We start from the raw sequence: 19149 nt of genomic DNA, 5'->3' as shown, positions 1-19149 counted from the left end.
CCCCCGAAGTCTGGGGGATTTGCGTCACTGCGCAGGCCGATCGAGCATCATGGGCTGTCATGAGATGGAGGAGTACGTGGACATGGAGAGAATTGTCAGGAAATGTCAAGAAATGTCATCACCACCGCGGGATGGCCTCTAGGCAACCACCAGTCGCAGGCATGGGATTGGAAGAAGGACCTTTGGGGCTGGAGGAAAGAGGGTCTGTCTTCGTACACCCAGTGAATGGACGGAGACCGGGCCGAGGTGGGATTGTGGATAGTGACTGGCCTCTTTTTTTTTTTTTTTTTTTTTTTTTTTTTTTTATTTTAGAACAAGAGAATGGGGAAAAAGGGATTTTCTGGATCGGTCTTATTTGATTATCTTTTAAATCTATCTTGTTTTTTTTAGCTGCGTGGGGCGTGTCGGAGATCGGAGTTGTCTGCTTCTTTCATCACCGACTCACCCACTATCTCCAACCTTTTCTAACGCGTTTCGAGGTTTTCGACCCTGAATAATCCCGACGGTTTCCCGCAAACGGGCTCCCACCGATGCGGGTCGGAGCGCAAATCCCTTCCTCTCTAGTGGACTAGTGGGTTTGGGCCAGCCAGGCCCCTGCCATAATATCACTTCTTGCTCTGTAATGGTGTTATCTGATCTTGCCCTCGGTTTGCCCAGCCTTGAAAGTGGAGCGTTTGGGCAGAAGAGAAGAAAAAGAGAAAGAGAAACGTCATCACCGTGGCTGGCGCTGAAGTAATATCTCTCGGTGAGTGAGACCCCTGATGAGACTCCTGATATTACACATGATGCACATGATGCACATGGTGACACTGCTAGCCAAGCCTCGCTTCGAGGGCTCCTATCTCACTCTCGACTGATTTCAGGCATGTGTGAGCATTAAGCGATCTCACGACGGCAATGCCAGATTGCCCATATATTAATACGAGCTGTTATCGTGACTGCCAAGGGCCAACCAAGGCCCAACCAAGGGCCAGCCGAGGGCCAGCCAAGAAGGGCGATGCCCTGCCAAGTCGGCGATAGAAGGACGATCGTCATCCGCAACACACAAACCAAGAAATCCTGCCCCGGATCCATGTCGATCTTGATCTTTGACAGTGGAGAGAAGGTCGGGGGTCGGAGGGAAACCTTTCATGCCAAGCATGCACGTTCAGCATCGCCTTCGTGCACTGGCGGATGAATCCTAATCCTGCAATTCGAATGCGCCGCCTTTGATGGGCTGTCTCGTCGCTTAGCAATATGGGCTAAGCCATCAGCTCGAGCCGAAAATTCATTTGAAGCCAGTGCAAAACACCCCCGTCCCAACGGCCACCGCTATATAAGGACTGGGTTCGTCTTCTCCTGGATACTCCTGACGATCTCTGCAACTCATCCCTTTCCCCCTTCTCTTCTCACTGCAAGGACAAAATGCGCCTTCCCAGTGCCGTTGCATTGACAGCCCTGGTGGCTGGCTCAGCCGCCGCCTCTGGCTGTCCCTATGCAGCACGCGCCAACGATGAGGCGGCTGCTGCTGCTGCTCCTGTTGGGTGTCCCTATGCCAGACGAGCTGCTGCCGCTGCCGCTGCCGCTCAGGTCAAGGAGACTCCCGTTGAGACTCAAAGTGGAGCCATCGAAGGCAAGAAGGGTATCTTCTACTGTAAGTGCAGCTGACAGTTCATTCTCCCCGTGAACTGAGCCAGGCCGCTAATCCAAGCTACCAGTGAACCGTATCGGACCTTCGGGTTCGCAGCTCTGGATCGCCAATGCGGACGGTACCAACGCAACCAAGCTTCTAGGCAACCAGACACACGCCTTCGACTACCACCCAACTTGGTCCCAGGATGGTCAATGGATTGTCTTCACCAGCGAGCGTCGCGGTGCGGGTCAGTCGGACCTGTACCGGGTGCACCCTGACGGCACTGAGCTCGAGGCCCTCGTGACGACGGACAGTGCGGAGGACATTGGTGTTCTATCCCCCAATGGCAAGCAGCTGGCCTATGTCTCGACGCAGGGCAACTACACCATGAACGTCTGGGTCAAGGATCTCCAGACGGGCATTGCACAGAACCTGACCGATACCGCTCTGACGCGGGCGGACAACACGTATCCCACTGGTCACTTCCGGCCCTCGTGGTCTCCCAACAGCGAGTGGCTGGTCTTCAGCTCGGACCGCAACACTGACTGGACCGGTCACAGCGAGGGTGTGGGATGGGAACACACCCAGAGCCTGGGCCTGTACGTGATCCGGCCGGACGGTACGGGTCTGCGGACGCTGGTGCGCCAGGATGGCTACTCCTTCGGTACTCCGCAGTGGTCGCGCGATGGAAAGCGCATCATCTACAACAACATGACCCGTGAGGATACCTACGGCTCGCACGGTGTCTCCCAGCAGCAAGCCGCCGTCTCCTCTCAAATCTACAGCGTGGACTTTGCCACGGGCACTGACATTCAGGCCCACACCTCTGGCAGCTACCCCAAGGTTGGCCAGCACTACATCGGCAGTTCCTCCAACATTGGATACCTGGTCAAGGCCGGGCCCTACGAGGGAATCAACTACACCACCCCCGATAAGACTCACAAGGCGTTCAACTCGACGAACATCCGCGATCCCTGGTGGTCCCCCGACGGATCCAAGATCGTCTATCAGACCTGGAACTGGGCTCAGCAGGCCGCCGGTCTGAAGCTCTGGAGCTTCGACGACGACTGGGAGTACCGCTACATGGACGTCTTCCCCATGCACCACCCCTCGACCAACCGTCTGGCCTCCACCCAGAAAGTGCTGGGCAGCGCCAACGGCTCGCTGGTGACCTCCACTCCGCTGTACGCCGACGTGCACGAGGCCCTCGACTCGTACTCCGTCTACAGCGTCAACAACGCCACGCAGGCCGAGTACCTGGCTGAAGGCCAAGCCGGTGCCTTCCAGCCCTCCTGGAGCCCCGATGGTGATGAGTTGGTCGTCGGCTTCGGCGCCTGGTTCACCTCACGCGCGACCAACAATGCGACTTTGTTCCGTACCTTCACCAATGGTACCTCCCACACCAACCTGACCGACGGCTCCTTCAACGCAGGCTTCCCCTCTTGGTCTCCCGATGGATCGGCCATGGTCTACCGCAAGTGGAGCCTCGAAACCGCCGCCCCCGAGGGTCTGCACATCCTCAACTTCACCACCGGCGAGACCCGCCAGCTCACTTTGGGCTGGGACAACACCCCCGGCTGGTCTCCGGATGGTGAGCGCATTGTCTTCACCCGCAACAACAACTGGACGAGCTCCTATGGCGCGCGGTGGTACGCCGACCGCTTCGATATCTACACCATCCGGCCGGATGGCTCCGAGCTCACTCGCGTGACGGACAGTCTGTCGAACGATGCTCAGTAAGTACCCCGCTCGTCTCAAAAAGCCCCTCCCGAGACGCAATGCTAACGTGATGACCTTTTAGTGCCGTCTGGTCCCAGGATGGTCGCATCATGTGGAGTACCGGCATGTACGGCTTCAAGGACGAGAGCGCCCTGTTCGACGACACCTTCCAGCCCTACGGCCAGATCATGGTCATGAACTACGATGGATCGAACAAGACCCTCGTCACGGATACGATTTGGGAGGACTCTATGCCGCTGTACATGCCGAACGAGTATCTTGAGTAGACATCTCGGTCTGCCGTGTGTATAGATTTCGATTATGTTTGTTAGTTTTGCAGAATAAATTCATTACAAGATCTCTTGACCTGGAGTCTGATTGGTAAAGGCGATGCCTGAAGGTCGCTAACTTAAATTCCTGAGTGATTGTGGGCGCTCAGGGTGAATATGCCACAGCTTTGTTTGGTGGTGGTTGACGATGAATACATGCCTTATTCACAGGTTGAGGTGGATTCACTTCTCGTCGGGTTGTATTGACTGTCTGCGTAGATTTATCTCTCTCTATGTCCCCTACGTCTTACGAGTACTCCTTGTTGGTATTCCGTGCCAAAGGAGAACATACGGCATCACGTGTATAAGGTAAGTGAGTGTGTGTTCCTGCATTGAGATGACGTGAGGATGAGGCTTTTCCGCGATTGGGGAGGAAGGACGCTCCGCATGACTTCACATCAACTCAACTTCTCACAGCCTCGACTTTCTTGACCTTTTCTTGTTCACCAACTCGTACAACCCCAATTTGTCCCCCTCCAGTACTACAGCATCCTTTGCAATCCTGTTGTCATCAACCATGTCTTCCTGGCTTACAGCTATTCAAACCTTGTGGCAAAGCCTCCCACCGAATACCACCAATTATGTTATTCATGCCTTTCTTTGCGCTCTCAGTTTTGTTCTTGTGACTGTTTTTGTCGATTTGAATGATGACGGTGACCTGAAATCACAGCGTGAGAAGATCCTGTCGAGCTCTGGGACCTGTACTCCGGGGCAAGCGAGTCGAATTCGCCCGAGCTAGAAGAGTCGAAGTCGCTCAAAATCCAGATGATCCCTTGGAACCTCACTGGGCGTACGAATGTCGACATCTCCCCAGCGCTGAATCCAGCCCCGTACTTCAAGCCCCTATCGCATGAATACATCCAGGAGCACCCTGTGAATCTCTCCATCCCGGAAAACTGCGAGATGATGGAAACCACGGCACGTCTCCTCTGGCCTGATGACAGTTGCAGCACAAGCAGGTATGAGCCGATACCGTCCGACGGAAAAGCCCAGATCCTCTCCCATCGCCTGACGGGAGATTTGGAGGCTCCAAGAATGAATTTCCCACCTCACCTGTCCAAGTTGAAGATGGGCACCAAATGGCGCTGGGATACGTAAGTCTTAGGCCCCACGCAAGTTATTTTTCTGACTAGACGACCTATTTCCTCGCGGTCAGTGACTTCCACCTTGGACCGGCTTTTGATCGCGAGGCCTCCGGGCGTGCAGATGGATACAACTGGGGAATAGACACATTCTGGGCTTGCGCCAACAGCCCAACCTTCCCTCACATCAAAGTGGTCACATACCATGATGATATCGAGCACCCAGAGAGACTCTTGAAGGCAGAGCTGATGGTCCTCGCTGCCACGATGAACTCGCGGCTGGGAATGGAGACCCTGACAGACCATGCCATTGTGCCTGTAGGTCCAGGTGACTCTTTCCTCCACGACTTTTGCGCCCTTTACATATCTGACCGAGTCGCTGCTGACGTTTCTTGCCGCTAATCTCTAGACCATGCTCTTCTCGTTCATCGGAACCAGCGTGAGGATCCTGATCGCCATCCACGACGGAAGCTGTCTGCGCATCTCGAAATCAGACATGATGCCATACTCGGAGGAATCCGACGAGCTCTGGAGTCTCCTCATGCGATACCTTGCCGGAGGCATCAATGGAGAGCCGAGCACTCACAAGCTACCTTCGGTGAACGCAGCAGAAAAGTGAATCTGCATTCGTTGGAGTTTCACGGTCAGGCAGGTCGGAACAAGACCTCTCAGAGCAAGCCTGCTACTTTGCTACCTACCTGGCGCATATCCTTCCTTTGATATGGTATTCTAATTGCTATCTGTCGGCGGCCCTGAGGCCTCGGCAGCCAGGCTGACCACCGCCCGCCACGTCTGTGGATAGTTCCGCTCAGATAATCTCACGTAGTCTGAATTCAACCATCTACACACGCCCTTGACACGGTCTGTTCAGGACTTCCAAGCTAGAACGTAGATCCCACCTCAGGCATCCTCCTTCTCGCCTCTCCTCCCCTCCCCACCTAACAACATCCCCTCCTCACTACTCGCCACGCTCGCAATCTGCCACCGGCGAATCACATCCCCCTTCCACATCAACAGCCCGACAAACAGGAAGGAAAAGACCGCAAAGAAGGCCATCATCCCATACACCCAGCCCACGCCCACCGCCTCCACCCACGGATCGATGTAGAAGCTGATGGTCAGCCCATACACGATCCGATACGCGCCCACCACGATCCCGGCCTCGGCCGGGTACCGCGTGAAGCACTCCACCACGTAGTTCACCGTGACGGGCACGCTCGCCAGCGACCCCACCGTCACGATGAACACCGCCAGCGCCAGCACCATGTAGTGCAGGTGGTACTGCAGGGTGGCGCCGAAAAGGCCCAGGCCGATCGGGTTGAGCACCAGACTGGGGAGCCACAGGACGTGCAGCCGGTACTCGGGCTTCCAGATGCCCTGCGGGGACCGGCGCCGGGCGAGCAGCAGCGGCAGCCGGTCGGCGTAGTGGTGGCCCCCCAGCTGCACGAGCAGGATCCCGATCCAGTGGCAGAAGGTAAACGCGGCGTTCTGGCGGAGGGTGAAGCCGTACCCCCCCTCGGCCGGGGCGCGCTGCAGCCACACGGGCACGAGCGCGTTCATGCCGACGTAGAAGCCGAAGGAGATCAGGGTGAAGGTGCCCATGATCAGGGTGACGGGGCAGAGGCCGATGAGCACGGGGGCCACCGCGATCTTGGCGGTGGTCGACCAGGGGGTCGGGGGCATGAGGGCCTGGCCGAAGAGGAAGGTGGCTCGGCGGTTGGCCAGCCAGCTGGCTGGGGGGGTGCGATTGCGTTCGGGGTGCTCGCGGTCGTAGGCGGTCTCTTCGAGGACGAGCACGATCAGGATGGCGGTGGCGCCCAGGAGGCCCACGGTCCACCAGAATTCGACGGGGAAGAAGGTCCCTGCCGAGATGAAGGCCGAGAAGGTTGGGCCCGCGATCGTGCCGAAGAGGAAGGCCATGTGCAGCGCCGTGAAGGCGCGTCCGCGCTGGTGCAGGAACAGCAGGTCGGTGATCATCCGTGGTCCGATCACGGTGGGCACCGCCCCGAAGAACCCGGCGAACAGGCGCGACATCACGTACGCGATGTACTCGTCCGAGTGGGTCATCACGGCCGCCCAGATCTGGCAGACCAGGGTGCACACAATGCTCCAGAAGATCACGGAGCTGCGGCCGAGTCGGTGGGCGAAGGGCGCCACGAAGAAGGGCCCAAAGGCCATCCCGGCTAGGGCTGCCGAGTTCTGCGGGTTTGTATTAGAGCAGGCACCACATTTCGGGGTCTTGAAGACGAGGAACGCACCGCATACGACTCTTGAACCTTGGTTTTGCCATAGATCTGAGCCTGTTGGACCAGATTCAACTGGCCAGAGAGCGGGGCAATGGCCCCCGAGAATGAAGCCAGACAGAGCACGGCCAGAATCAGGTACTTGCGTCGATGTGGCCAATTCTGGGGTAAGACAATTGCCAAGTCAGTTAAGGGTCACCATCGTCAGCAATTAGAGGGGATGATAGGACCCATGTCTCACTTACCAGTGGATCCTGGGGGCTGTGGCTGGGCTCAGGCACCAACACAATGCTATGGTGAGGGCGTTTTCCTGACTCCATGTCGACCATTGTGCTCGCACAATCCAAGGGCAAAATGACGACTTCGGCCACGTTTCAGTGAACTGACGAGAATTTCAATCTTTGCGCCCGGCAGCGCAACCCCTGACTGACCCCGTCGATCCTTTCCTGGACGCGTCAGCCCCTCGGCTGTGGCGTGTGGCGCTCCGGGTAATTAAAGCCGATCTCGGACATACTCATAATGGCCCTGATTCTCGTGAGGCTGGACCACAAGATATGAATCTGAACATGAGACTCTCTACCTGAGGGCTTGAATATCGTACGGGTAATTGGTGAAGTCTGCTCGCTAACCATGCAGCTCTTCAAGACGTGAGAACTACGAATCGGGACACCACTGGGTCATCTGAAACTACTTGTTAAAGGACCAAAGGGCCTAGAATCAAGATTGACACCGTAAATCTCTAGAAGTGATTCCTATAGCTGCGATTGGTGGATAATGAACATGGCCCATGCACACGCTCTCGTCTTATGGGCCAAGTAGGGCTCGGCTTCCATGCGTATGCACGGACCACTACGGATATGCTGCATCTTTCCATAGCAGTGGAAGCCGAAGAGGAGAGGTTAGAGGAGTCAAGAGACACCTTTCACATAGGCTTGACTGCCCCTTTGAGTTGAGATAGAGACATTCATCTTCCTCCACTCACTATCCTTGCAGTCTTAACAGTGACCCAGTCTGCATCACCTACTCAACCCCGGCCCTATCATTCTCGACACCGCTCGCAATGGTCCAATTGAACCCTACAAAGGCGACTACTATCTCTGGAAATACGTCCCCAACCTCGGTGCCGCTGTGGTCTTCCTCCTCATCTTCGCCGTCTTGACAGCCATGCACACCTACCGTCTCATCAAGACGCGGACCTGGTTCTGTCTCCCGTTTGCCGCAGGCGGCATCTGTATGTCCCCCTAGCCCCTGCCATCCCCCCGCCGACTTCGTCCAACACGCACGCTCACCAAGCCCACCCTCAAGTTGAACTCTACGGCTACGGCGGCCGCATCGGCGCCCACAAGAACACCGCCTCCCTATTTTCCTACGCCCTCGCCAACGACGGCCTCCTCCTGGCACCCGCCCTCTTCGCCGCCTCGGTCTACGTGACCCTGGGCCGGGTGATACGCGCCCTGCACGCCCAGAAGCTCTCCCACCTGCCGCTGATCTGGGTCACCCGGGCGTTCGTGATCGGGGACGTCCTCTCGTTTGCGGTGCAGGGCTCCTCGGTGGGTCTCAGCGTGACGGGCCACACGGCCGGCGCAAAAGCCGTGGTGCTGCTGGGGTTGTTCATCCAGCTCCTCTCGTTCGGCATCTTCGGGGCCACTGCGGTGGTGTTCTACCGGCGCATCTTGGCGGTCCCCACGCCGCAGTGCTTCAATCCACTTCTCCCCAGGCGAGAGATCTTATATGAGGAAGAGGGTCGTAAGGCTGGCTTGGATGATGGTTTCGAGAGATGTGGCGGATCCCTCGTGGTGCTGGGCGAGGGAATCGAAGACGACGGTGGTGAAGTGGTGGTAGAGCTCGAGATGGAGCATGGATACTGATACTGATACTGATACCGCTGGAGAGGCATCGTCCTGGGTTAACGAAGCGGAGAATGGGCTGATGCTCGAATCCGTGGTACTCGAAATCTCAGAGATTGTTATGGCCGAGGGAGCGATGACGGGTGGTGGATAGGGCGAGCGCTGTTGGATCCTCAGCTCTCCGGTGGGGAACACGCATTCCCGTGCCGAGTCCCGACATCTCTTACACTGCGGGCGGCTTTCATCGGTTTTGTGATGTTAGGATTCCGGGGTGCTGGTGCTTCCTGGTGTTTACTGTGGCTTACGTACCTTGATGTGACGTCGCCTGCATGCAACACAGCCGTTGCGGGACTTGGTGTGAGCCTTGCGTGGCCGCATTGATAATGACGTCGAATGGTGGAAACCGAAGGGGCTAGGGCCTAACAACAAATAAAAGTAAAAGGTTCAGTGTGCTTGAAGGAAATACATATGTGTATAATTGAGAAAGGAATTCGGCGAGACTGGCCCATGCATACGAACCCTAAGAAGGGGGGGGGGGGGGGGGGTGGAGTGACTGAGTGGTCTGTGCATACGCGTATTCACACACTCCGGTAAAATCCATGGAAACCCCCAAGTGGCGAAAAAGACGAGTTTTAGGATTCAGACCAGGGAAAACAGCTAAGACCAATCATGATTTGATCGTCTATTGGCGCAGGGATCATTTTTCCACATTAACTCGTTATCCTGTGCAATGTTGGTTCCATCTTCGAATTGTTGCCAACGAGCTCAGGCGCCTAGGCCATTATACCCTTCACCTGGAACAATTACCGCCCCTTCAAGTGGACCAAGCGTATCTGTAGTCTCCAAAGCCTGACCGGGAAAAATCATCCATTCCGCCCAGTCCGGTCCGAGCGACTCCCGAATGGATTCGATCAGATACCGTCCGCCATCGCCCAAGAACCAGCGATGGCGATGTGCATGCAGGACGATCCCATAATGCGCCAGCACCGCGAGAGCATCGGGGCTACGGCGCGCGAGAAGATCGATGTACTCCACGGGAACACTGGTCGACCACGCAAGAACCGCCGGAGTGCAGTCTTCCCACGCTCCCGGAAAGGCTGCTGAGGTCATCGCCAGCTGCAGCCCTTCGATCGTGTGTTGATACGTTGCGGTGACGGAGGGACCCAACTTGGCCTGTTGGACGAGTGTCAGCAGGCGACTGCACGCCGGGCCAAGACTCCCATCCGCCTGCAGTAGGGACTCCGCGGTGCCCAGTACTGGCCCCAAGGCTGTGTTCTCCCTCAAAGCGCGCCAACTGCCCCCCAAGACAGTGCGCACACCGCGATGCAAGCGGAGATAATGAACAAAGGAATCGAGGAAGACATCGAAGTCGGTATCGCGGAAGAGAAGGGTTACGCATAGCGTATGGAGGCCAAGGATGGAGGAGAAAAGGAAACGAGGGGTGATGTCCGGGTCGGCTACGCTGTAGAAGGCTCGCAAGGCATGGATCTGTAACTTAGTAGCATGATCCCGGTAGACCTTCCGCTGGGCAGGACGAATGATACTGATGTGCGTGGCGGCGAGGGCCAAAAGCTCATTTGCGAGGTATGGGACCTGGAAGCAGTACTGGAGAATCTCGCGTGAAGACCAGATCATTTGATAGCTGCTGTTGTCGCAAACAGATGGAAGAGTCTCGGTGAATAGGTGGCAAAGCAGCTCAGCATGAAGCATGTTAACCGGTGGTTCATCAGAGGATGTCCCGCTGGTGAAACTCGTCGGCGATGCCTCTTCTGCTGGGGTTACTGAGAAAGAAGGGGTTTGCCTTCTAGGACTGGCCGGTCGAAAGGATAGAACACGCAGCTCAGCAAACCCGCAAGTTCGTTCTGATATTGTGCACTGCGAGCATATTGGCCGCCTTTCGTCACACTTTCGGACGATTCAGTGTCACTCCAAGGTTGGAAAGTGAAACGATCCGAGAGAAAAGGGGTAAGGTGCGGTACATACCTTTATACGTCGACGTTTACACTCTAAGCAGCCAAATCGTGATTTCTTGTGCTTTCTGCGAGCCATCACATAGAGGATCAAAGCCGTCGGGGTTGCAAATAAGATACCTGTAAACTTTTACGTATATGAGGTTCCAAGAATGCCAGAATTGATCGGCAGAAGGCGGCGGGACTCTGACTAATATTACAGAACAGAAACACGCATACAGTGAATAATCCTCCAGGAGCCCTCTTTTCGGGCATATGAATTCAAGGATCCACCCGTCTAAGCCCCCCTTATTCATCGTCCAAGTTGCTCTGATTCAGCAACTCCATTGCCATATCGGGCTTGGAAAGTAACCCCGGATACCAAAACAGCCAGGCGACCATAGCTAGCCACATTAGAAGAGCGTCGAAAATGTACAGGGTCCACTCGTGGGTGAGGGGATAGCCCGTGCTTCCCATCGTAAATTCGGCCACTCGAAACAAGGAGCGGATCATGATCAGCAGGCTCACCCCATACAAGAGATGAAGGTGATCTCGCCAGTGGAGGCGGGGATCGTGGGCTCCGGGGGTTGGATGCCGCCGTAGACGGATTTGAAACACCATGGCTGTGATGATGAAAAAGACGAACATGAAGACCTGGATGAGCAGGCCCGCCACCACGATGTCCTGGCCGAGTTGTGCATTGCTCCCGGAGGCCATCAATCCCGCGGCGCCCCCTTGAACGAGGAAAGAGACCACATCGCGAAAGTCCTGGTGAGCCAGCGCATTGGGATTAGGGAGTGATGCTCGGCCCCGGTGCTGCGGATGATGCGGCCCAGCACCATGTATACTGACGCTGCAAACAAGACCGGTCCGAGCAGGAGGAAGACGTTCTGAATCGAGTAAGGCATGATACTGCCGGATTCGAAGTGCGCCCACGCCTGGGCAGCGCAGCCGATGACTTCGACTAAAAAGCCCTTCTGTCAGCCTCGGTTCTTAACATCAGGTAATGTGGTGAAAGGGCAACAAGAACTGGGACAATGTGGGGGGGGGCACATACATATTCCGCCGATTGCAAAGGGGATGCAGAAACGAGCCCTCCATTCGACCAATTTGACAAAGTGTAGAACTGTCGCGACCGCGAAGAAGATAGCGAATATTACGGCGGCAGCCAGCGAAGGCAGATATTGCCAGAGATAATATCCATGTTTGTAGGGCTCGAGCTTAGCCATCTAGCATGGACTTGGGCTAGGTTCGACAAGTTCACGTTGTGTTATGATGTGTCGAAGTTGGAATCACTGGGACCAGAAGAAAGCCCATGATTTTAACCAATTTTTAATCTATCCTACGTAGAAGGTTGTTGGGAGATCGACTCAATTCTAAGGGATCAAGCGAGATGGGGTCCGCTTTAAAGGGTGGAAGTGTGGGCGTGTGAAAGAGTGGTGGGAGCTTCCGCTGTGACTGCGAGCTCTAAACGCGTATAGAGCATCATACTTCACAGTACAAGATGAAAACTGGTCTGTGCAAGCGCGTATAGACGTATAGACTTATTCTACTCACTGTTCTCTACCTGTGAATTGTGGATTGACTTGTTGGATCTCCAATGTCCGATATCCGAAATGGTGTGTCTGTGCATACGCGTATCGCATTAATTGCCCGATGCGGCAAGGTCGGGAGGGTCCGACTCCATACTCCATAACATACCAGTTATTGATTCATTTGATTCATCAAATATATGCAGACAGTACGCCTGGTTGATCTCATCTTTCATTTTCCTTTAGCATCACCCCACCTTCGTTTACAACCTTCCAACGCGAACCATGCGTCTCATGGCTGTTGGAGGAGGAATCATTCCCATCTCGTTGGGATTGATCTCATCCGGTCTCGCATCTGTCGCATCGACCTGCTTCGAACCACCCACACCAGAGCCCATCGAAGTGGTCCAACTGCCACTGCCACCTGTTGCGCCAACCGACGAGATTGGTGCCTGTACTCACCATCTGAATCCGCACGGGACCGGATGTATGGGCAAATCATCCCTGATGAATGGCGGGGACTTCTCGCCGGACGGGAACCACGTCCTCGTCAGCTTGAATTTCACCGGGGCACCGTCAGCCCCAGACCCCGCCAGTATCTACACTGGCGTGCAACTGATCCTGGTCAGCACCAACGGGACCAGTTTCTCTACTGGGAGCCCGTGGAAATGCCTGACGTGCGGTGTCCCGGAGAGCAATAAAGGGAGCAGTTCGTCGCTGGCCGACTATCCGCAAGCCTTCTCCGACGGCAAACGAGCCCTAGCCGGCAACAACATCGTCGAATGTCGATCTGGCCTGCTGGCCAGTGATGCTTGCACTCCGGACCAGATCCACATCTATCCCATCCGGTTAAGCAACACGGCCGACGATTCCGGGTCTGGAGCCATTATCCGGGAGCTGCGCTTGCACCCCGACAATGTCCACCTGGGTTTCAACTCTTTCTCCGTCACCGGATCGGGTCAGCTCAGCCAACACGCCTATTTCGGTCGACTGCAGTTCAGCGACTCCCCTGCCACCGATTCCCCTCGCCCCGCACGATATGACCTCGTCAACGTAACCGTCCTGGTTGCACCGAATGGTCCCCTTCCTTATACCGTCGCCGGTGATCAGCTGCAGATCAACCGCCAGGCATTAGTGGTGGGGGAGTTTCGGGGCTTTGCCAGTCGCGGACAAGAAGTCCTGTACATTGGATTCCCCTGGGAATCCTGCAACATCGATCTCTTCGCGGCCGACTTGACTACTGGCCGGGTGCGCCGGGTGACAACGCACCCAGGCTATGTGGACCCGGTGGGGGTCTCTCCGGATGGCCGCTGGCAGGTGATCCTGGACACGCGTGGCACCGATCGGATGGAGTTTCTGTCTGCCATGCGCGGGGTCCCTCCTGTGGTCGACCTGCTGACAGTCACTACGGTCGCATCGGTGCGCAACAATGGCGATCGACGATTCTTCCAGCCGTGGCTGCTGGACGCCCAGGGAGACCGCGATGGTCCTGACTACCACTACTACGGCCAACAAATCAACGCTGGCGGGGACGGCCAGCCGGGCAGCATCAACGACCCTAACTGGAACGCCGGCGCTGATCCCCGCTGGTCTCCGGATGGCACGCGCATCATGTACTGGCAGAAGATGGTCGTGCCCCCTGCCTGTGGAGGGATCAATCCCCTACCATGTCCCAAGTCGACGGAGCCAGGCGGCCGAACCTCGCGTCTGATGATGGCGCGACTCACCAGTCGCCAGCCCTACCATCTCGACCCCGTGGAGCCATTCACCGATAGAGTCCCCTGGGGCCTTCCTTACACCCCTGGCCAGAACGTGCCAGAAGTCTTCAACCTATCCCCGGGCAACTATACGCTACACGGGCAAGTCTCGGGCTCAGCGGACGTGATTCTTCGCAACACTACGACTGCGTCGGCGCTTGACTTTGTCGCTGTCACGTACCATAATTACTCCGACGATGGCGTGCATTATATCCAGGGCCACGAGTCGGTGGCCTCCACCTTTTTGTCGGTCACATCGGCCCGGCTGGATTGGTATTCGAACCTGACAGCCACGGGGGCGGGGGCCACATCCAGCACCAAGGTCACTGGACCAGGGGGGTTTCACGTCGTCGACGATGCCATGCTCAATGTGTTCGTGGCCAACGGGACCCTCGCCACGACGGTGGACGGGGTGGTGTACAAGCAGCCTTTGACTGGGACGTGAGATGAACAAATTCAGTCATCGCCCTTGAGTACATACAATCATTTACAATAATGACACTGCTTTGCCGCCCAGCTTCCATCCAATCTATGCACAGCTTTTTTCAAGAGCTGGTCCAAGAAAAATAGAAGAAGAACAAAACATCGCAGAGGGTAGGGATAATACCCCCGACACCGTATTCTCCAACTCCTCTTACTCTACAAACCCGTCATCATCTTCATCTCCCGATCTACACCGACTGCGCCCGTGCCTGCCTCTCCTCCCACTCCCGCTCCAACATCCCAAACACCACATCATCATACCACCTCCCATCGTGCCAGAACGCCTCCCGCCGACGGCCCTCCAACGTGAACCCCAACCGCTCATACAACCGCACCGCCCCCTCATTGTACGCCAGGGCCTGGATCTCCACGCGATGCAGCCCCGCCCGCCGGAACGCCCAGTGCAGCACCCAGTTGATCGCCTCGCTGCCGTACCCCTGCCCGCGGTACCCGCGGGCGATATCGATGGTGATGGAGGTGCCGCGGTGGTGGGCGTAATCCCCGCCCTCGCGGCGGAGGGAGATCACACCGATCGGGGTCCCGGGGGTGGCTGTCTGCGTCTGCGTCTGCATCTTCGGGGTATCCTCTGCAGCATTGGAGGTAAGGGATTCGCCATTCGACGGAGGATGCGGCAGCACGATGATGGCGGCCAGCAGCGCCCGCTCCATCAGGGACTTCTTGTACCCATTGACGGTGTCGCGTTTGGCTTGCGGTTTGGGCAAGGCGGGCGTCGAGTTGGCGTAGGCTTCTGGGTCGGATTGGATGGCGTGCAGGAAGTCTTCGTCTTCCGGGGTGTCTTCCAGGGCGCGGTAGGTGAGGCGGGAGGATTGGAGGTAGGACATTTTTCTTTTGGTTCCGTCTGCTTTGCGCGGAGAATTGGAAGATACGGAGACAGGAACTTGAGTGGGGATCAGGAGATTCTCGTGATTTTGTTGATGCATGGTGCTGTGAGTCACTTTATAGGGTTGGCGAGGGAAGCTGAGGCTATACTGCTTTGGGTCCCCGCCTCGACGGGCTTATCGTATCGTGGACCAAGCGAGCCATCGAGTTGCGGCTTGGGATTCGGGATTCAGGGGTCTTTTCTTAGTGTGGCTAGGCTGAAGAGATGGTCTTCTCACGATAGATCATAAGTTAATCCGACTTGAGTTAGTCATGGCTGGCCGACATTAGTTAAGCCAAGTCCGTCGGACATCCGGCTGGTATTTCCGGGGGCGGGAATCACGGACTTGTGTCGATCATCGATCGGCCTCACCAGATGAAAAGAATAAATATCTCGATATTGCATTCCGGACAATGGGCAGCATTGGGGCTCTATGGCGAACTTCAAACTCACGGATCATGTCTTGCGCGTGCATCAGTGTGCCTCAAGCTTACATGGTGGCAGCTTAGGGCAAGGCCCGAGCCGATCGCCGCTGCACAGCCCCTCCTAACGGACTCGTGTGATGCAGGCCTGATGAAGAAGGACGAGGAATACGAGGTGGCGATAGACGCTATGGCCTCCGCCTCTACAGCCAATCCTCCCAGGCTCACAGGGTTGCAAGTAGAAATTAAACATTAAGTAGAGACCAAAGATATGATACAGCACCGCAGGATCGAGAGGTACAGCTAGCCCATCGAAACATCTCCTTTCACCTGTTCACCATCATCGCTGCCACTTACCTTCACCTGTTGTCGCACAAGCCACAGCTCGTACTTGACCAGGACCCGGCACACCACCGCCGAGGCCACGAACCGCACCACGATGAACAGGGCATCGTTGGGGGAGATAAAAAGCATGCTTGAGAACTGCAGAATCCCCAGCAGCGTGTTGGCCGCGGCGAGTAGCCCCGTGAACCAGGAGATCAGCACATTACCCACCGTGCGGTCCCGCAACTGGACCTCGGTCGCGTCGCTGCTACTGTCCGACGCGGTGAACTGCGCTCGCGCCCACCGAAGCACCCGAGTAGGAAGACTGATGTTACTCGTCCGACCATCACGGAGGTGCACGCGCGTGCGGAGTGCGACGGTCATCAAGAGGTGGGTGGCCACGCCGACGGCGACCCACAGTCCGGGCATCCACTGTAACTGTTGGGCGAAAGAGAAGATGACACGCAGGCAGATCTCGTAGGTGAGGACGAGCACATTGCCCGCCGCCGCCGCGGCGAGGAAGAACTCCAGGACCACGATGGCGAGGTTGTGATGCAACAACAGCGCAGAGGAGTCGGCGGAGAGCCACTCGCGGGAGCCCTTCAGGTCCTGGACGTGCTGGTGGAGGTTGCCCGAGGCATCGACCGCGCTGGCCGGGGAGGCGACCATGAGGAGAAACGAGAGGAGCTGGCGGTCGCCGAAGACGAAGAGCATGGCCGTCTCGTGGGCGCTGGGGCTGATGCTAGCCAGCAGCGTGGGCATCAGTCCCAGCACCACCTGTGCGCTGGCCATCATGGATTTGTAGAGCTCCGGCGTGGCCCGCAGCAGACAGTTGGTCAACGGGGTCACCGCACTGTCAACATGCCAGATCGCAAGCTCGGGGTCATTCGCGGTCAAATTTCCGACCGGTTGGTCTCCGGTCAGGTATGCGTCGTATTGCGCGGAGCAGTTCGTGGTTTTGATTGTGTTGATTGCGCTCCGGTACCTCGGCCACCAGGAGCTGAAGCGTTGCGGTTCGGCTGCGACGCATGTTGATAGGGAGACGAAGAGGATGAGAATCATCCCCACGGTCTGTCGTGGCATCGACATTGTCCGGTCAAGTGGAGCTGTAGCGCAGCATGCGAGTGTATACTAGAAAGCAAATGAAGCCAGAATGCGGAGAATTGAACGGGGTCGACGAAGCATTCTGCAGAACGCCTGAGTGCCCGCTTTCAAGGTATATATACTGGGGAAATGGCGGTAGCAGCTTGCCCCGTGTCTGCATCTTCGTATCATACACCAATCACTTCGTCACGTCAAAGATGGGCGCGGAAGCTCTGATCATGCTCGCGCATGGTGTGCAGGAGGCATCCATATTCTCGATGATCGCCAGCACTGGAAGACAGGTAGGAGTCATGGCAATAGGAGATTTGCATGAAGCCTGACGGCAGCGGTCGTTCACAAAGCAGATCGGTGAGAAATTTCACAGGCATGAACTTTAGACACGATCTTTCTCGGCAGATCAGCGCCGAAACTCCAATTAGGCTTGGGGTTGCTGTGGCTCATGTTGGTGGCTTCCTCAGGCAGCGGGATTAAGAGACGGTGGTATAGCCATCGCGTGCTTGGCCCGGCTGGCACTGCCTCCTCTTCAGCATTATGCAATGCGTATTCAATTCGTACTGCGTATTCCGTACCTGGTTATCTTGACTAAGATGTATAACATCCGATCACTCCAACATTGGGTGGTCTTGGTGCAATACGTGGCTAGGGCCGTTGGCATAGCACAGCCTCCTTTACAGCTTCCCCGCGCTGCTCCCTATTGGTGACAGAAGTCCGTGACGAGCAGGCTGCATGGCTTCTTGGCATCCTTCCAGAAACCACATGGTATGTTGATCGGATTCACAGGCTGATAACAGCGGAAGCAGTGCCTCAATGCTTCGTGATGACGAATTTGCATTGAAGTCTCTTCCCAAGGTCTTCTTGACAAGCGCGCCAAGAGCGCGCTCTGTGTGGCTGTGCTGTCGGAAGCTGCAAGTCATTTAGATGACATGTTGCCCTCCTTTCGACAGAGTTGATGAAGGAAGAAACATGCTACGGGACCGGTGGCCCAGGATTCGAGACCATACAAGACCGGAATTCTTGAATGAAGCTCGGACCACATCGAGTGATCGACCCCTCTGTGAAAGAGCTATCAACGCTTGGTCGGACGCTTAAAATGGCTGACGTTCAATATCTCCAGGGTTCTCTCCTAACGTTATCTCCAACAAAGACACAAACGTATGAGCATAGCTTCTTGTAAGACAACCTGTCGAAGATTCACCTCGTATCTCATAGACTGTACTTCTCCACTCTTACCCAGTCATTTCAAAGAAAACCCAACCATGGAGGCTCGACCAAGTCTACATGATCCGTTTTGATGACTTCTCTTCCCACTAGATATCACATGTCACGCTGGATGACTTCACCAATTGCTCGGTCAAAATAGTTGCCACTATCACCTCATTTTGGAGCCAGCAGTCGAAACCGCGACACTGAACCCCGCATCGAAGGTTCTCCCAGCATCTACAACACGGGCAAGTTGTACAACGTCACAACACTCGAAGCTGCGGTTCTCACCCAGTGGTTCCAACCACGATCCCAAGCAAACCCCGATGCCTTGATTTTGGATCCCGGGGTTGACCAAGAGGGTGTCGATCCGAGTCGTATCATTCCACGGGCTGGTCTAGCCTCCAATACACTCGGTTCCATGGGCTTCTCGGTTCTGTTGGATCATTTGCCACCGAAGCAGCAAACAAGGAGACCGATGTACGCTGGAACCAGGATCCAAGGGTAATAGCGGGCTGGGGTAAGCTACCGAGTAGCACAATCTTCCTACGAGCTCGGTTAGTGCTTCCCGAGCTCCAAGGGATTCCTTGATTTAGGGCTGGTAGGTTCAGGATTGATTCTAGAGCTGTCCATCCGGGTCTTCCTGAGCAGTGACAGCGCCGATCG

General features: G+C 56.1%; 9 protein-coding genes across 9 annotated transcripts; 4 read left to right on the top strand and 5 right to left on the bottom strand.

Annotated features, from left to right (window-relative positions):
* Window positions 1–1374: 1374 nt before the first annotated feature.
* Window positions 1375–3682, top strand: BO95DRAFT_489368 (TolB family protein). Its single transcript, XM_025590565.1, has 3 exons — window positions 1375–1633; window positions 1698–3348; window positions 3414–3682. The coding sequence occupies exons 1-3, from the start codon at window positions 1405–1407 to the stop codon at window positions 3616–3618; spliced, it is 2085 nt and encodes a 694-aa protein (XP_025445418.1). The 5' UTR covers window positions 1375–1404; the 3' UTR covers window positions 3619–3682.
* A 1046-nt stretch (window positions 3683–4728) lies between these two features.
* BO95DRAFT_489360 (uncharacterized protein) lies at window positions 4729–5383 on the top strand (the record flags this gene model as incomplete). The annotated part of the gene is made up of 3 exons (XM_025590564.1): window positions 4729–4754; window positions 4817–5060; window positions 5152–5383. The coding sequence occupies 3 exons, from the start codon at window positions 4729–4731 to the stop codon at window positions 5359–5361; spliced, it is 480 nt and encodes a 159-aa protein (XP_025445417.1). The 3' UTR covers window positions 5362–5383.
* Window positions 5384–5527: 144 nt separating this feature from the next.
* On the bottom strand, window positions 5528–7340 carry BO95DRAFT_407483 (polyamine transporter). The gene is made up of 3 exons (XM_025584071.1): window positions 7231–7340; window positions 7001–7147; window positions 5528–6941 (listed from the first exon to the last, which is right to left on the bottom strand). Exons 1-3 carry the CDS (start codon window positions 7312–7314, stop codon window positions 5643–5645), a joined length of 1530 nt encoding a protein of 509 aa, XP_025445416.1. The 5' UTR covers window positions 7315–7340; the 3' UTR covers window positions 5528–5642.
* Window positions 7341–8047: 707 nt separating this feature from the next.
* On the top strand, window positions 8048–8658 carry BO95DRAFT_322538 (uncharacterized protein; the record flags this gene model as incomplete). The annotated part of the gene is made up of 2 exons (XM_025581820.1): window positions 8048–8216; window positions 8291–8658. Coding segments are annotated over 2 exons (537 nt in total), but the record flags the coding sequence as incomplete, so codon positions are not given.
* A 939-nt stretch (window positions 8659–9597) lies between these two features.
* Window positions 9598–10881, bottom strand: BO95DRAFT_407482 (Zn(II)2Cys6 transcription factor domain-containing protein; the record flags this gene model as incomplete). The annotated part of the gene is made up of 2 exons (XM_025584070.1): window positions 9598–10737; window positions 10816–10881. 2 exons carry the CDS (start codon window positions 10879–10881, stop codon window positions 9598–9600), a joined length of 1206 nt encoding a protein of 401 aa, XP_025445414.1.
* Window positions 10882–11024: 143 nt separating this feature from the next.
* On the bottom strand, window positions 11025–12010 carry BO95DRAFT_489340 (RTA1 domain-containing protein; the record flags this gene model as incomplete). The annotated part of the gene is made up of 3 exons (XM_025590563.1): window positions 11025–11484; window positions 11538–11745; window positions 11839–12010. 3 exons carry the CDS (start codon window positions 12008–12010, stop codon window positions 11091–11093), a joined length of 774 nt encoding a protein of 257 aa, XP_025445413.1. The 3' UTR covers window positions 11025–11090.
* Window positions 12011–12488: 478 nt separating this feature from the next.
* BO95DRAFT_489336 (uncharacterized protein) lies at window positions 12489–14721 on the top strand. The gene is made up of 2 exons (XM_025590562.1): window positions 12489–13902; window positions 14044–14721. Exons 1-2 carry the CDS (start codon window positions 12599–12601, stop codon window positions 14513–14515), a joined length of 1776 nt encoding a protein of 591 aa, XP_025445412.1. The 5' UTR covers window positions 12489–12598; the 3' UTR covers window positions 14516–14721.
* BO95DRAFT_439991 (GNAT family N-acetyltransferase) lies at window positions 14243–15626 on the bottom strand. Its single transcript, XM_025585852.1, has one exon. It carries the CDS (start codon window positions 15492–15494, stop codon window positions 14742–14744), a length of 753 nt encoding a protein of 250 aa, XP_025445411.1. The 5' UTR covers window positions 15495–15626; the 3' UTR covers window positions 14243–14741.
* Window positions 15627–15921: 295 nt separating this feature from the next.
* Window positions 15922–17430, bottom strand: BO95DRAFT_38803 (uncharacterized protein). The gene has a single exon (XM_025583548.1). It carries the CDS (start codon window positions 17266–17268, stop codon window positions 16159–16161), a length of 1110 nt encoding a protein of 369 aa, XP_025445410.1. The 5' UTR covers window positions 17269–17430; the 3' UTR covers window positions 15922–16158.
* Window positions 17431–19149: the final 1719 nt, after the last annotated feature.

This window comes from Aspergillus brunneoviolaceus, assembly GCF_003184695.1.
Source record: "Aspergillus brunneoviolaceus CBS 621.78 unplaced genomic scaffold BO95scaffold_12, whole genome shotgun sequence".
In the NCBI taxonomy this organism is placed as follows: domain Eukaryota; kingdom Fungi; phylum Ascomycota; class Eurotiomycetes; order Eurotiales; family Aspergillaceae; genus Aspergillus; species Aspergillus brunneoviolaceus.
The sequence above is the reverse complement of the archived record's forward strand: the minus strand, read 5'-3'. Positions and strand labels throughout refer to the sequence as shown.

Coding starts and splice junctions, on each gene's coding strand:
- BO95DRAFT_38803 (XM_025583548.1), bottom strand. CDS start 17,268: ATGTCGATGCCACGACAGACCGTGGGGATGATTCTCATCCTCTTCGTC.
- BO95DRAFT_489336 (XM_025590562.1), top strand. CDS start 12,599: ATGCGTCTCATGGCTGTTGGAGGAGGAATCATTCCCATCTCGTTGGGA. Junction 13,903..14,043: donor GCCGGCGCTGATCCCCGCTG/GTCTCCGGATGG, acceptor GCGACTCACCAG/TCGCCAGCCCTACCATCTCG.
- BO95DRAFT_489368 (XM_025590565.1), top strand. CDS start 1,405: ATGCGCCTTCCCAGTGCCGTTGCATTGACAGCCCTGGTGGCTGGCTCA. Junction 1,634..1,697: donor CAAGAAGGGTATCTTCTACT/GTAAGTGCAGCT, acceptor CCAAGCTACCAG/TGAACCGTATCGGACCTTCG. Junction 3,349..3,413: donor AGTCTGTCGAACGATGCTCA/GTAAGTACCCCG, acceptor ATGACCTTTTAG/TGCCGTCTGGTCCCAGGATG.
- BO95DRAFT_407483 (XM_025584071.1), bottom strand. CDS start 7,314: ATGGTCGACATGGAGTCAGGAAAACGCCCTCACCATAGCATTGTGTTG. Junction 7,148..7,230: donor ACAGCCCCCAGGATCCACTG/GTAAGTGAGACA, acceptor GTCTTACCCCAG/AATTGGCCACATCGACGCAA. Junction 6,942..7,000: donor AGGTTCAAGAGTCGTATGCG/GTGCGTTCCTCG, acceptor ACAAACCCGCAG/AACTCGGCAGCCCTAGCCGG.
- BO95DRAFT_439991 (XM_025585852.1), bottom strand. CDS start 15,494: ATGCATCAACAAAATCACGAGAATCTCCTGATCCCCACTCAAGTTCCT.